Source organism: Sciurus carolinensis, chromosome 9 (genome assembly GCF_902686445.1).
Source record: "Sciurus carolinensis chromosome 9, mSciCar1.2, whole genome shotgun sequence".
Classification (NCBI taxonomy): domain Eukaryota; kingdom Metazoa; phylum Chordata; class Mammalia; order Rodentia; family Sciuridae; genus Sciurus; species Sciurus carolinensis.
Genome location: NC_062221.1, coordinates 71,601,285 through 71,616,675, shown reverse-complemented (window position 1 = coordinate 71,616,675; position 15,391 = coordinate 71,601,285). Strand labels below are relative to the sequence as shown.

General features: G+C 35.9%; 1 protein-coding gene across 6 annotated transcripts in view; it reads right to left on the bottom strand.

The window, feature by feature from the left end:
- The window catches only part of Golgb1 (golgin B1), a 73,771-nt gene that overhangs the window by 12,558 nt on the left and 45,822 nt on the right, over positions 1-15,391 (bottom strand). For all 6 annotated transcript variants that reach the window (XM_047563401.1, XM_047563406.1, XM_047563402.1 and 3 more), the window contains 2 exons: positions 12,646-14,560; positions 5,525-5,703 (listed from right to left, as the gene is read on the bottom strand). In XM_047563401.1, the coding sequence (XP_047419357.1) occupies positions 5,525-5,703; positions 12,646-14,560 (2,094 nt within the window). The remainder of the gene's footprint in view (positions 1-5,524; positions 5,704-12,645; positions 14,561-15,391) is intronic.

Sequence of the window (15,391 nt, the reverse complement as noted above, 5' to 3'; positions counted from 1 at the left end):
TTAAAAAGTTCATTTCTCCCAAGAATTTCATACAAAAGGCAGGGTGTGTCTTGAATCTACTTAGCTAAAGAAGCTGGTCCTGCACTCAGTGAATCAAATTAGTGTCCTTGGCTGCTTCTTCCTTTTAAAAACAATATAAAATGCCCCTCCTCCTTTCCTTCTCCTAATTTATTCCCAGCCACTTGATATATAATTACATGTTTCTTCAATATTACTCAAATATGAGAGGTAAAGAGGAAAGGGCCAAGTAAAAGTGGGAAAGGGAGAAAATGAGGAGGAAATTTCTAAAAATCAGAAATCCCCCCCCCTTCTTTCTCTTCTCTAAAGGTTAATTTTAAAAGAAAGTGATCTTTTAGATTACTGGTACAGGGATTTTGAAGAGGAAAGACTGCATAAAACATGCTGTTAGTGCTTGCAGTTCTCAGATTTAAACTCACAGTTGACCACTTAATATTTTCATAGTTCTAGGTGAGTGGAGATAATAATGAGAGACCATCAAGGGGATTCTCTGATATAGTTCCAATCACTTATGGAAGGTCTTAAATTCAATGGTCAGCATTAAAGTGCATCCGATGGAGGACACATTGAAGGCTCCTGATTTTTTGATGGTGAATGGAAAGTCACAGAATAAAACTGAGAAGCTACTCCACCAAACAAAAACCAAAACACAACCAAAAAAAAAAAAAGGAAAAAAAACGAGGAAATGGAGCAATTTATTTTTTCTCTTGAGATTCAATTTCAAAAGAAGAAACAGATGAAATTTGAATTTCCAAAGTACAAAACTAAGTTTTTTTTCTGTTTTCACCTTCTCTGCAATCATCACCATTTGGTCAAAAAATATGTGTTATCTGGGGAGGCTACCAACTCTGTGCAATGAGCTTGATATCTTTTCACTTATACAAGTCCAAAAAATTTTAAATATGAAAATCTTGAAAATTTTTTGGGTGTAATCTTACTCCATGTAATTTAAATCATGAATTCTAAAAAGCTTTCATTTTTTTCCTATATAACCTCTGCTTAAGATTTATTCTGTGGCTGGGGCTGTAGCTTAGTGGTAGAGCTCTTGTCTAGCACATGTGAGGCACTGGGTTCAATTCTTAGCACCAATAAAAATAAACAAATAAAATAAAGGCATTCTGTTCATCTGTAATGACAAAAAAAAATTTTTTTTAAAGATTTATTCTGATCTACCATTGTTAATAAGGTACATACCTGTGAAGAAACAAATCCCCTGTGACTGTACATTAAGGGTTCTGAATGGATGTTATGGTACTAATTATTCTAGAATCCCTTTGTATTGCTGGATAGGAACTGAGATACACCTCACATTCTCTGTATTCATTTGCCTCTTTTCCTCTAGTATTTGGAGACAAAGCAAGTGCTACTTGATCACAGTTTTCCAACATGGAGATTCTCCTTTTTAGTACCAAATCTTGAAAGCTTTGAGTTTGGTTTTACTAAAGTGGTATGTACCATCTTAAGTCAAAGAATAATAAAGGCCCAATAAGGAGGGTGCAACAATTGGCCCTGTCTTGATATACTGCTGTGTATTTATTCTTTATCTTTATTCTTTGAATTAAATTTGTTAGAAACACTGAATTTTAAAAAAGAAACAGAATTGCAGTCCCTGTTTTTTTTGCCACTGAGCACATTGTTATTGCTTTTTTTTTTTTTTTTTTTAAACAAAGAAGAATATCAAGATTTCTGGTTCAAGACAAGATGGAATAGACACATTTGTCCTTATTCCTCCCACCAAATATAAATATAACCCCTCTGTAATTTAAAAAAAATATAAAAAGACTTAGAAAGATGGAAAGAAGGTAATGGACTAACTAGAGACTCCAGGACTTAAGGAATAAGATGGCAGCAAATTCCTTGGTTTTGCCTTTTTTTTTTTTTTCTTTGTAGTCTGTATATTCTATATATTTCAAAGAGGGGACTGGTGAATTCTACAATGCAGAATCATCAATGAGTGCCAAGAAAAGCTCACTCTCTCTTGCCAAAGGACAAGGAAGGGGCAGTTAGCTAGAAATGCTAATGATAATCACCCAATTCTAGGCAAATACCATGGAAAAAACACAGTTATCTTCTCTTTCTACTCCTATGAACAAAACAGGCTAGGTTATATTTTGCTTTGTGGTAACAAGGAATAACTCACCCTTTCTGCTGGAACAGTGTTAGAAGAAGCGAAGTGTGGAGCCTGGACTGTCATCACCACCCAGTTGTATGGAGTATTGTCTCTCCCTCACCATCCCAACACCACCACAAGAGTCAATGGAGGCAGCATGTAGGGCCTGGATACTCACCACTTCCCATAACAAGGTTAGCAAGGTGCCCTTCCCTGTCCCTGCAGAGGCGGTATCAGAAGAGACCAAATGGAGATGCCTGCTCTATCTCACCATGTGATGCCCTCTGTCATTTATGATGCAGCAAACAGGTCCTTAACAGATGCCAGCACCATGTTCGTGGAGTTGCCAGCTTCCTGATTTATGGCTAAATGTCTATATTTTTATAAATTAAAAAACAAAAAAAGGCAGCCAGGCAGGAAGGAAGGAGGGAAGAGGGAAAAAAGAAGGAAAGCAGGGGAAGGAAAGGGAAAAGGAAAAGGAAAAGAAAAGGAAAGGAACCAAATGGCAGTGGAGGCCAAGTGAGAACCTGCATTTTCACCACTGCCCAGCAATAACGAGGAGCTCATCTCCATACCCACAGCAGACCATGGGGGCCATCAGGGAGCCTGGACTTCCACTGCCCTCTGGTAGTATCAGAACACCCTTTCCTTCCATGGCTATCACGGGGGCTGAGTAGGATACCTGGACTCAACATTCCATCTGGTAATAAAGTAGCAGTACCTCCCCATCCCCTGCTGGTGTGGTGTCAATGGAAGCCTGCTAGAGCAGAAGATTTAAATAAGATTGAGTCTTAAAATTTCTAAAATGTCCAGAATACAAAGGAATGTTAATCATTATACCAAGAACCAGGAAAATCACAACTTGATTGAGGGGACAAGGATTTTATAGCAGCCATCATAGAAATGCTTCAATAAGCAATTACTAAAAAACACTGGGAGAAAATACAGACCATCTCAGCAAAGAAAAAGAAATAAAAAAGAATCCCATGGAAATTTTAGAAGTAAAAAATACAATATTCAAAATAAAATGCTAACTCAATGAGTTCAAAAGCAGAATTGAGGTGATGGAGAAAAGAATCAGAGAACCTGAAGAGAGAAAAATAGAAAATACTAAATCTAAACAATAAGGAGAAAAACTGGAAAGTAACAGGATTTCATCAAAGTTAAAAAGACCTTATTGAAGAAGATGAAAAGATAAGTTACAGACTGGGAGAAATATTTGCAAACCACATTTCTCTCTCTCACGTCTAAAAGAGCTCACATCTAAAATGTATTATTAAGACCTCTAAAAACTCAAAAGTAAAAAACTCAAAAACAACCACCTAGAAAATGTACAAAACATATGAACAGACATTTCCTCAAAAAGGAAAGAATGATGTCAAATAAGCACATAAAAAGATGTTCAGCATCACAGCCACTATGCAAATTAAAAGCACAATGCAAAACTATTACATACCAGTAAAAAACAACTGGTTAAAAAGTTACAATATCAAATTCTCCTGAGAATGTATATAAATGGATCAATTTTTTAAGAAAAAATTTTTAGTTGTAGATGGACACAATACTTTTATTTATTTTTACGTGGTGCTGAAAATCAAACACAGTGCTTCACACCTGCCAAGCAAGCACTTCAACACTGAGATACAACCCCAGCCCTATAAACGGATCCATTTTATACTGCTGGTGGAACTATAAAATAGTATAAACATTCTAGACAGCAGTTTTGCAGTTTCTCAAAAGCTGAAACATACTGACCATACAACCTAGAGTTTGCACTCCTGGGCAACTCTCCTGGAGAAATGAAAACTTATGTTCACACAATAACCTATATAAATATTCACAGCAGCTTTACAGCTAAAAAATCAGAAACAACATATATGTCCTTCAGTGAGTAAGTGGTTAAAATGGTACACCCATGCTACGGAATAGTATTAATTGATAAAAAGAATGAACTCTTGATACATACAATGTTACAGATCTAAAGGCATTATTATGCACAGAAAAGAGCTGATTTCAAAAGGTTACAATCAATAAATCAGCAAAAGAAGAAATGTAAATGGCCAACAAATATATGAAAAAATGTTCAATATCTCTAGTAATCAGAGAAATACAAATAAATACTACACTGAAATTCCGCCTCATTCCAACTATAATGGCAATCATCAAGAATACAAGAAACAATAAATGTTGGTAAGGATATGGGGAAAAAGGTATACTATATACTGTTGGTGAAACTGCAAATTAGTACAACAACTCTGGAAAGCAGTTTTCCTCAAAAACTAGGAATGGAACCACCATTTGACCCAGTTATCCTACTCCTCAGTATATATCCAAAAGATCAAAATCAACATACTATAGTGATGCCACCACATCAATGCTCATAGCTGCACAAGTCACAATAGCTAAGCTATTGAGCCAACTTAGATGCCCAACAGATGAATGGATAAAGAAATTGTGGTATATATACACAATGGAATATTAGAAAGAAGAATGACTTTATGACATTTGCCAGTAAACGGATGGATCTGGATATCATGCTAAGTTAAATAAGCCAATCCCAAAAAACCAAAGGGTGAAAGTTTTCTCTGATATGTGAAAGCTAACTCACAATAAGGGATGGGTGAGGAGGAGAATAGTAGTTCAGTGTATTAGACAAAAGGGAATGAAGGGAAGGGAGGGGGGGAATAGGAATAGGAAAGGCAGTATAAAGAATGACATAACTTTCTTACGTACATATATGAATATGACATGGGGAATCCTACCATTGTGTACATCCACAAGACCGGTGCTCTATAATTGGAATGAGATATATTTCATGCATGTATAATTTTAACAAAATGGACTCTTATTGTCATGTATAACTAAAAAAAAAAAAAAAAAACAATAAAAATTTTTAAAAAGTGTATGCTCTGGAGAGGGGAAAAAAGGATACATATTATAGCAAGACTCCAATTACAAAACATTCTCAAAATGACAAAATTATAGGGACGGACAACAAATTAGTGGTTGCCAGAGATTAGGAATTCAGTGCAAGAGGGTGGAAGGGAAAAGGGGAATGTGACTATAAACTTACAGCACTAAGGATACATTTGTAGTAATGTAGCAGTTCTATTATCTTGGTTGTGGTGGTGTTTACATGGTTTCTCTACATATGTGACAGAACTGCATAGAACTAAACATACATATACTCAAATAAGTACACATAAAATTGGTGAAGTCTGAAGAAGACCTGTAAATGGTACCAATGTCAATTTCCTAGTTTTGATATTGTACTACAGTTATCTAAGTTTGCTCTCTGAACTATTTTTGCAACTTTCTATAAATCTATTACTATTTCAAAGTTAAAAGTTAAAAGGAAGTGAAATAAAAAGGGTCAAAATGCAGGGGTCATCATACCTGAGCTGATGTAGCTCATGCTGCCAGGAGAGGTTTTCCTGCCTGAGCTCTTCTTGCATAAGCTGGAAAGTTTTTGTCTTATCTTGATACTCCTGAAGTTGAGCCTTCAGAGGACGCAAGTCAGTGATCTCTTGATTAATCTGTAAGTATTGCTGCTGCAGATTCTTCAATTCCTTCAGCTTTAACCAAAGGGAAAATTAAAGGGTGACTCATCACATCCCATTTACCCAGCTGTAAGTCATCAGTAGCTCTCCTATTAGCTCGCTAAGTTAGACACTGCAACAGACTATCAGCACTGAAATATCACCCACTAACATAAAACTGCAGCATGAGTCTCTAAAATGGTGAAACACACATAACCACACTGTTGGAAATCACCCATGGAGCAGCCATCAAGGCTGCAGACCATTTCAGCAACTTCCTCTCCATACCCCTGCTCCCAGGATTCCAAGCTGATTCCAGTTACAACTCTGACATGGGATAGACTTAAGGGACCTACATTTCCCTATGGGTGGTAACACCCTAGAACAAGAAGTGTAAAGACTAATTGGTTTTCCATTTAGTCGTGTGTCCTGGTTAAGCTTCCTATCTTTCTTACATGGACATCAATCTTCACTTGAGCTTAGCTAATGTTGATCATGAAGAAGGCAGTGCAGTCCAGTGGTTAGAACCCTTAGGCTCTACAGTTAGATAACCTACTCTTTCTTGGGTGTGTGAATATATATGTGCTCCTCATACCCTCTAAGTCTTCATTTGTCTCATTAGTTAAATGGGGGTAATTACAGTACCTTTTTCCTAAGGATTGAGAAGTGAAAAAATTAATGCACTTCACATGTAAAGTTAGTGATGATGATAATGATGAAGGACTTGGTTTTAGCAAATTGCATAATATACACTCCAGGTGTTTTTACATCCCCAATATCATTAAGTCTTGATAGAAAGAAATAATGTCAGGACATCTAAGTAAAGACAGGTGCCTTGAACACAGACTTCTTTCATCCCCTCAGGAATGTGATTAACATTACAATACAGGCATTTTTAATTTTTTAAAAAGCATACAAAACAAGAACAGGAAGACATCAAAAAAGTCAGCAGCAACACATTTTGGAAGCTGAAAAGCAGATGAATAAGTGGTAACTGACTTAGATCTGAGAAAGTCGAATTTTAAGCTGGCAGTAAGAAAAGCCAAGAACCAATACAACTTACTCTGAAGAATCTCCAAAGGCTCAGGAATTAACAGCACCAGGTACCTCTGGAAAAAATGGTGATGGGGGTGGGAAGGAGGAGGTAGCTGAGATAAGGAGGATTAGAAATGAAAGTTGCTTAAGAAACAATTTCATCTCTAGATCCCCTCTCCTCAGTACCACTTTTTGTACTCCAACTGACAAATTGAGTTTTATTCTCTGGAGAAGGTAAAGGAAGTACCTCCAGAGGTACTATGCCTATGGAACATCAGGCAAAGTTACAAGTAAGAACACTATTCCAAAACAAGAATGATTAAATGTATGTTTTCTGAATGCTTATATCCTTTCACTAGCTCAGCTTGCAGAGTGCTGGCTTACTTCCATACAGGAAATGAGAAGCCCTCTCTCAAAAATCTGAGAAGGTTGCCAGATACCAACTTAGGGGACTACCACCAATAAGCTCAACAAGATCACCCAAGCAATGAAACTCACTGGTGATAAGCCCCACCTACAAGCTTTTTAGCCCCTACACTTACACATGAAAACCAAAGTTTAACCTTCACCTATAGAATAGCTAACATTAAGCCATTAAGTCATAAAATACAATGGAAGTTAATTTGGAAGAGATTAGCAGGGGAAAAAAATGTAAGGTACTGAAAGACTTAAGAAAGAATATTGAAGAAACATTAGAGCAGAAATTTAAAACTATAAAGAAAAGCTCATTATACGAAAATGCCAAACAAAACAAAACAAACAAACAAACCTATCACCATTATCATTGGAGAGATATAATCAGAAACTCTATGAGAGAAGGACAAACATTCCTTATAAATTAAGAACATATTGGCAAAAATGAAAATTTCAATCCTGAGGTCAAGTGATAAAGATGATAAAAATCTCCCCAAAGTACAGCCAAAAGACTGTTAAGTATAAAGTCTTTGACTGAAAGGACTAGTCAGCTGATAAAGGAAAACATACCCACCAAATCACATTATCATAAAAATTCATAATAGGGGAGCAAGGGATAAGGGAAAGGAGAGAAAAAGGGATAAAGAGGAAGGGGAGGGAGAAATAGATCACACACAAAAGGCTGGGAATTTGAATACCTTTAGACTTGCAAACCATAGGCAATACACCAAAATTTTCATGATTCTGAAGGGAAATTATTGTCAATATAGAATTCTACACTCATCCAAACTATCAGGTATGGGGAAAAGAAAAGACATATTCAATAAATTTACCTCCCACATATCTTTTCTTAGGGAGCTACTGAATAATTTCACAAAAACAATGGCATAAAACCAAGCAGAAGAAATTTAGAATATAAGAAACAGGAGATTTCAACAAGTGAATCACTTTGATAAGTACAAAGAAAACTAAGTAACAACAAAAACAAAAACACAGTTATTAACCCTATGAAAGACAGAAAGATGAGGAGGAAAATGTAAGTAATGCATCTTAATTCTAACAGAATTTGTAGTTATAAAAATGTAAACACTGAATTGATTTAACAGAAGTTAAAATTAAATTACAACAGGAAAGTAGATAAGGGGTTATATATTGAAAGTGTATACATATACTGTGAAAACAGAGGGAATAAAGAAAGTTAAAACCTGTTAGCATGAAAAAGTCAACAGTTAATGCAAAAAATAAAAAGTCAAAATGCAAGATAAGCACAATATTCAGACACTAAGGAAATGCCAAAGAAATATGCTTAAAGGGTTGAAAGCACATTGCCTCAGGAGCCAAAGAAATAAGATTGGAGGTGCTACTCTTAGCTTTTCCTACCAAAAACATTATATAACTTAGAGAACTTATAATTAATTAAATATGTCCATGTATAACTTTATTTTAAACCCATAATGAAAAACATATTTTTGTTTTGATTTAAAGCAAAAATATATTACTCATGCAATCCATTCACACCTCCAGTCTAGCTACTTACAATGTTATCCCCAGAATAGATCAAATCATCAGAAAGTTGCATGTCTCAGACTGGGTGTCTGGGACAAAATTCAAGAGACAGCTAACTAAAAACCCTATAAAACACATTTTATATTTATCATAGAAAAGTAAAGGATATTTTGCAATTATATAGTGTTCTCTTTATAGGAACACATGGTATATTTCTTCAATACTTAAAGAATAACTATAAATATCTACAGCAGGTAAGTTTTCTTTCTTCCTTTCTCCTAAAAGAGGGACACTGCAATTTATGCATATGACCTTGAGTCTATCATTCTCACCACTGCCAGAAGGCTCAGAGCAAATTAGCAGCCCATCTTTCTAAGAAAGGGGTCAGGACATTGTGACTTCTTAGAGCACTGATCCAAGTTTAGTGGGTTTAATTCTGTTTTAATCTTTCACTGTCCTATATTTTCTCTTACTTCTCAATCCCTTTTATCCCATTTTATCTTTTAAAAAACCTGTTTATATCTTTCTACGCTTCCTCATGTCATTTTTGGAATGAGGTGAACAGAGATAACAGATACAGGAACCCCAAAGATAATCTCTCCTTCCTTTGGGTGGAGACTAAGTGCTTCATTAGAATATGGGAAAGCTTAAGGAAGTGTGGATAGTGATGAAAATGATAGGATTTTTCAGTTTGTTTATAATGCCTTAGTAGAATCCCTAGGGTTAATCTCTCACCATTTGAATCCTCAGACTTCATTTGGGAAAACATCCCCCGACTGTCTAACAAAGTAAATGAAGGAACCAAAGTAACTCAAGCTTCTCTCAGTCCTAAATCATCTCTGGGTGGTCCTGACGTTGAGTGTGGGCAGAGGGGATAAACTGCTGACCTATGCTGAATATTTAAACTACACTGATTCAAATGAGATATCTTGAGCTGGGGATATGGCTCAGTGGTACAGTGTGTGCTTAGCAAGCATGAGGTCCCAGGTTTACTCACCAGCATTACCCTGCCCCCAGAATTCTATATTTATTGCACATACAGTGATTGAGACAGACTAAGAAGAAGATATTTGAAAGAGAAGAGCTGATGGACAGTTAGTTAATACACTCTGAAAGTATACAGCAAGCCTGCCAGACTGCAGCTGACCATGTATGAAGTGTCATTAAGTCAGACTGTCAAGACCTTTATGTAATTTATAAACCTGCCTGGGCTTTATGATTCTCTCATGGCAGATGTAAAGGTCCAAGTTCTCAAAACTTTCCCTAACTTCCCCAAATAAGAATTTACACAATGGAGAAAACAATGGTAATGTTTTCAGTAAGAAGCACAAATAGAGAGGATGACTATTAATTGGTGATTATCCTCTATTTGCTCAGACCTATGCTAAACACTATAAGACGTACAAACATGTATAAGACGTGACATTTATCAAGAGTTTGTGACCTAATTGAATAATACTATACCTAAATTAAACACATACACATGAAAACCAAGGTAATAAAGGACAAATGATAAGAAAAGTACTTGGAAGGTACAAAGGAAGTAATAATCACACAATTGAAAAATGTAACTGGAGAATTTGAGCTCAATGGAAAGTACTCACCCAAAAAAAGGAAAGAAACCAGGATAATTTGGCTGAGAGGATGATAATATGGGTAGTAGGACATACCAGATATAATTATTGTATACTGAGAAGGTCATTTTGGCTAGGATGAACAGTATGAGTAGGGACCAGTAAAAGGAAGACTGGAAAGAAAGACACAAATTATAAGATCTCAAATGCCAGATTCAGGTGTTTGAATCCGAAACCTATTCTAGAGATGGTATAACTTTTAAAGGTTTTTAAGTAGGGCATTAACAAGATAGTAAAGTTTCAGAAGGATTTATTCAGCAATGGTATTTGCCCATGGTACATTTATCACCTACTAGAGCTGTGACAAACCAAAAGCAGGATTATTATAATAGTTTAAGGGTATGATAATATTATCCTAGAATATTAAAGATGAAAATGAAAGACATTTGGGGGCACATTCTGAATAAAGAAATGATAGACTTTGATAGTTAAATGAAATAAAATCATAGACAGTGTTAAGTCTGAGAGAACAGAAGAATATGACTTTGAGTTTTAGAAACAAGGAAATAACCATGTTTTAAATTGGCTTGGCTTATCAATAACCAGCAAACAAAAATGTGGAGCTGGGATTAAGATAAAGTTTAGTACTTAGTATTTACAATAGATAAGACTACTAGAATAATTCACTGAATGAAACATGGTTAATTCGGACTCTGTCCTAACAGTTTCAGGAAAAAGGTTCTGACTTAGAAGATAAATCAATACTGGCACAGCTTTGAGGTATATACCACTGTCCTGGTGAAGAGAAGCTTTTGCATTTGTGTTCTGAAAAGACTCATAAAATGCCAAGTTCCTAGGACAAAGCAGCTGAGTATTTTCAAAATGCAAACAAGAAAAAACTGCTGATGTCAAAGCCAGACCTGAAAAAGGGTGCTTTGTTCAAATTATAATAGGGAAAAGGTTATTTATAAAACATTGGATATTAAATATAATAGGAATGAATACATTACTTACACAGGAAGGGAAAAATTTGTGTAAGACTACAGTTAGGGTAAAATATCTGAAATTTTCACTAGGGCCAATTTAAAAACTATAATTTTCAGATTCTGGGCATGGGTCACATTTGAAAATTGAAAATCTGAACCTTTAAAGGACTATTTTCCTGGAAGCACATGGCCTTAATCAAGTTAAAAGACTGTCATGAAACTGAAAATAGTAATGCCACAAAGTAGAATTCCCTGACAACCTGATTGGCCTCTGAATCTTGATGACCTAAAAGTTTTCAGGAAAAATACACACACACACACACACACACACACACACACCTGGATAAACTCCTGGCTTTTAAGAAAAGGAGCAAAATTTCAACATTAGAATTTCTCCTTGACTTTATCACTGAAAAAAGCTGAGTATTAAAAGAAAACGTTTGGGCTGGGGTCGTGGCTCAGTGGTAGAGCGTTTGCCTAGCACGTGCAAGGCACATTCAATCCCCAGCACCACATAAAACTAAATAAACCAAATAAAAGTATTGTGTCCATCTGCAACTAAAAAAAAAAAAAAAAAAAAAAAAAAAAAGCTAATGGTTCAGCTTACAAACAATCCCCCCCAAAAAAAATCCTTAAACTAATTTTTTATATTTAACTTTTTCCTTGATGAATTTGTTGGTTTCTTATCTTCTCTTTTTATACTGGGGATTAAACCCATGGGTACTTTACCATTAAGCTACATCCCCTGCCCTTTTTATAAAAATTTTTGTGACAGGGTCTCACTAAATTGATGAAGCTGGCCTAGAACTTGAAATCCTCTTGTCTCACATTCCCAGTCACTGGGATTACAGACATGCTCTGCCATGCCTGGCTGGTTTACATTTTTGGGATGAGCTGAGTCCTTTTTACCCCAAATGTTACCAGATAATCTATTTTTAAATGTCACTGTTAAGAAGGCACTAAGTGATCCATATACTTTCTTTCAATTAAATTAGGACAAATTCTGGAAACATTTTGTTTCTGCATGTGTTTATGAAATATGTAAAACAACTCTCCATTCTCATGGTCCTTTTAAAACCAATAGAGAGTTTTGTGCAAATAATTTTTTGATTTTTTTAAAAGGTAATGGAAATGTATAATATTTTTGCATTTCTCTAAGACCAAACAGAAATGTGGGATATATAACACTGTCTTTCTTTGAGTGTCTAGATAATACATATAAAAATGTTTATCCTTTCCTATAGAAATAAAATCAGGGGCTGGGATTGTGACTCCATGGTAGAGCACTTGCCTAGCATGTGTGAGACACTGGGTTTGATTCTCAGTACTGCATATAAATAAATAAATAAATAAGGTCCACCAACAACTAAAAAATATTTTTTAAAATGAAAAATAAAAATCAATTTAAAGAAAGATTCAGAAACTCTCACACATAGATCTGAAAGAGGAAACTAGACACTCACTAGTCGATCTCTGTCATTTTGGAGTGAAGACATTGCTTTTTTCAAACTCTGAACTTCAGCAGGGCTGGAGACAGGCTGGGCTGCAGACCTCTGCTTCCCTTCCTCTGACTTTCGGAATTTCTCCAGCTCATTCCACAGGTGATCTCTCTCATTCTGTAGACTGGCCATAGCCTTGGAAAAGGACTGCACCTGGTTGAAAGAATCTTCTAGTTGTGAGGATAATTGAAGCAGTTGCTCATCTTTGGATATGAGCTGTTGGTTAAGTTTCTCAAGGCGAGACAGATTGTTCTCCTCAGTGCCATTCAATGGAAAAGCAGTTTGAGAAAGAACAGCATCGCTCTCTCTGGGTAAGAGGCCCTTCTGTTCTCTTAGTTGGGCTAATTCCTTCAGACTGGCATCATATTTCCTTTTCAGTTCATCAAGTTCCTCATTGGCATGATCTCTACTATTTTGTAAGGAATTCATAGACTTTCCAAAAGACTGAATTTGTGCTGTGAGATCTTTATTTTCTTTGGTGACCACAAGTAATTTCTGTTCCATCTCCACCAGATCTCTTGCTAACTCTGCCACCCTCTCTTCTGCTGTTTCAGTTTCATTTCGCATTATCCCCGCATCATGATGAAGGTGCTTTAATTCCTTCTTTAGTTTATCTTCAATTTCACCTACTTTCCTGGTGGCTTCTTTTTGAACATGAACCAATTCCTCTTCCAATTCTGTAATTCTCTTCTGAGAGGAGGAAAGCATTGTACTTAACCTCTGAACCTCCTCTTCTTTTACTTTTAATTGGGCATGGTACACACCTAAAGTACCTTCTTCTTGCAAGGTTGTCACTTGCCTATTTAGTTGGGATATGGATACTTTCAAGCTCTCAATCTCCTTAGATAAACCTTGTTTCTCCTCTTGGAGGACATCAGAGGACTTCTGTAGATACTCCTTTGCTTCCTCGGACTCCTTTAGTTTTTCTTCTAACTTAGCACATTCATTTTTCAGCTCCTTATTTTGCTGAAGTTGAGCTTCAAGGAGTTGCTTTTGCTGACAGTCCTTTATTGATATTACTTGGTTCAGGTCTTCCCTATATTGGATCAGTTCTGCATCCAACTTGGCATTCTCAGAATTGAGATCATCCATATGACTTCTCAAGCCTCGAATTTCTTCCTTAAGCTTATTATTCTCAGCAGCAGCTTCTTGGATGAGTTGGTCTTTTTCCAGGATTATAGAGACATGTCGCTCTTCCAGCTGTTGATAGTCACTTACTATGCGGTCTCGGTCATTCTGGAGAGAAGACATGGATTTAACAAAGGAATCCAACTGTGCCTTCTGCTGAATGTTTTCTTTTTTGATGGTTTTCAGTGATTCCATAAGCTGATTGGTTTTGTCAACAGCTTTTTTGTTTTCTTCTTCTAAAACAATATTCTCCTCTTCCTCCTGGGACAGCAGGTTTTCCAGTTCTTTAATTTCTTTATCATGCTGCTGATGCAATTCAGCAACAGCTACCTGGACTGCCTCTTCCTTGTCAGAAAGCAGGCTTATAATCTTCTGCTCCTTCATATTTATTTCTTCATGCAGCCTGCCGGTCAGTTCTTGGGAGGCCTGAAGATCAGTTTCTAGTTGTTCATACCTGAACTTACAATTTTGGATATCAGCTTCTTGTTGCTTTATGATCCCTTCAAGAGTTTCTTTATGTTCCTTACATTTTTCTAAAGAGTTATTTAAATCAGTTGATTGGTCTCTGAGAATCTTAAGTTCTGATTCCAACTTAGTTAATTCATTCTGAGAATTGTAGTATAGGTGTCGAGTCTCTTCCAGCTGGGACAAAAGTTCTTTGTTTTCCCCCTGGAGAGCATCACAGACCTTTTGTTGATGCTGGACCTCAGTTTGGACCTTGGATTCCCAAATCTGCTTATCATGTTCAAGCCTTAAAAAAGAGATGGGAGTGGGGGGAGTAATTAACTAGAGTTCAAGGAATATTATACCTATGGAATAAATATTGCATTGCAACTTATGCTGAACAGATCTACAAATAAATCAATATTCATAAATGACAGCATTAAATTTTTAATGAGATATTACTTTTCTCTGTATCTGTACACTCGTCTACTCAATGTATTAAAGATATATCATACCTAAGGATTCACAGATTTAAATCATAAACTCCAAAATATATTACTTCTTTCAGTGACATGGTTTTGGACACTGAGAAAAGTAACATTTTCTCCCTGTATTTTTTAAAACTTTGTTCCAACAAGCCAATGTTTGGTCTCTTTAAGAAATAATCTTGTTATAAGAGGTAGAAAACAGAAGGATCCTATTAGAAGTGGAAGAGTACAAACAGTGGTGGACATTGTAAGTTCTTGAGCTTGAAAAGTGATCATAAATTTGGAGGTTGAGGAAAATAATTCTAATGGGCATATGCAGTATAAATTAATGTGGACTATAAGGGAGAGAAAAAAAATAATTTGGGAGTCAACTGTGGTAGAAACCCAGAGAAGGGTAGTTTGGTGGTCAAGAAATCCAGAAATGGAAATGAAAAGAAAGAGAAACCTAAGAGATCCCTTATTAGAGAGGAAAAAAAGATATGTTTTCATGTTGTAGTAGGAAGCTCCTTGCAAACAAACAAAAGTCAGAAGTGAAAGAGATGTATCTTCTAAGGGAATTTAATCCAAAAGTAGTCCCATAATCCTAAAGGGAATAGGAATAATTTATTGTTTTCAATTACCTCGGAAGGAAAAAAATTATTAAGCATTTA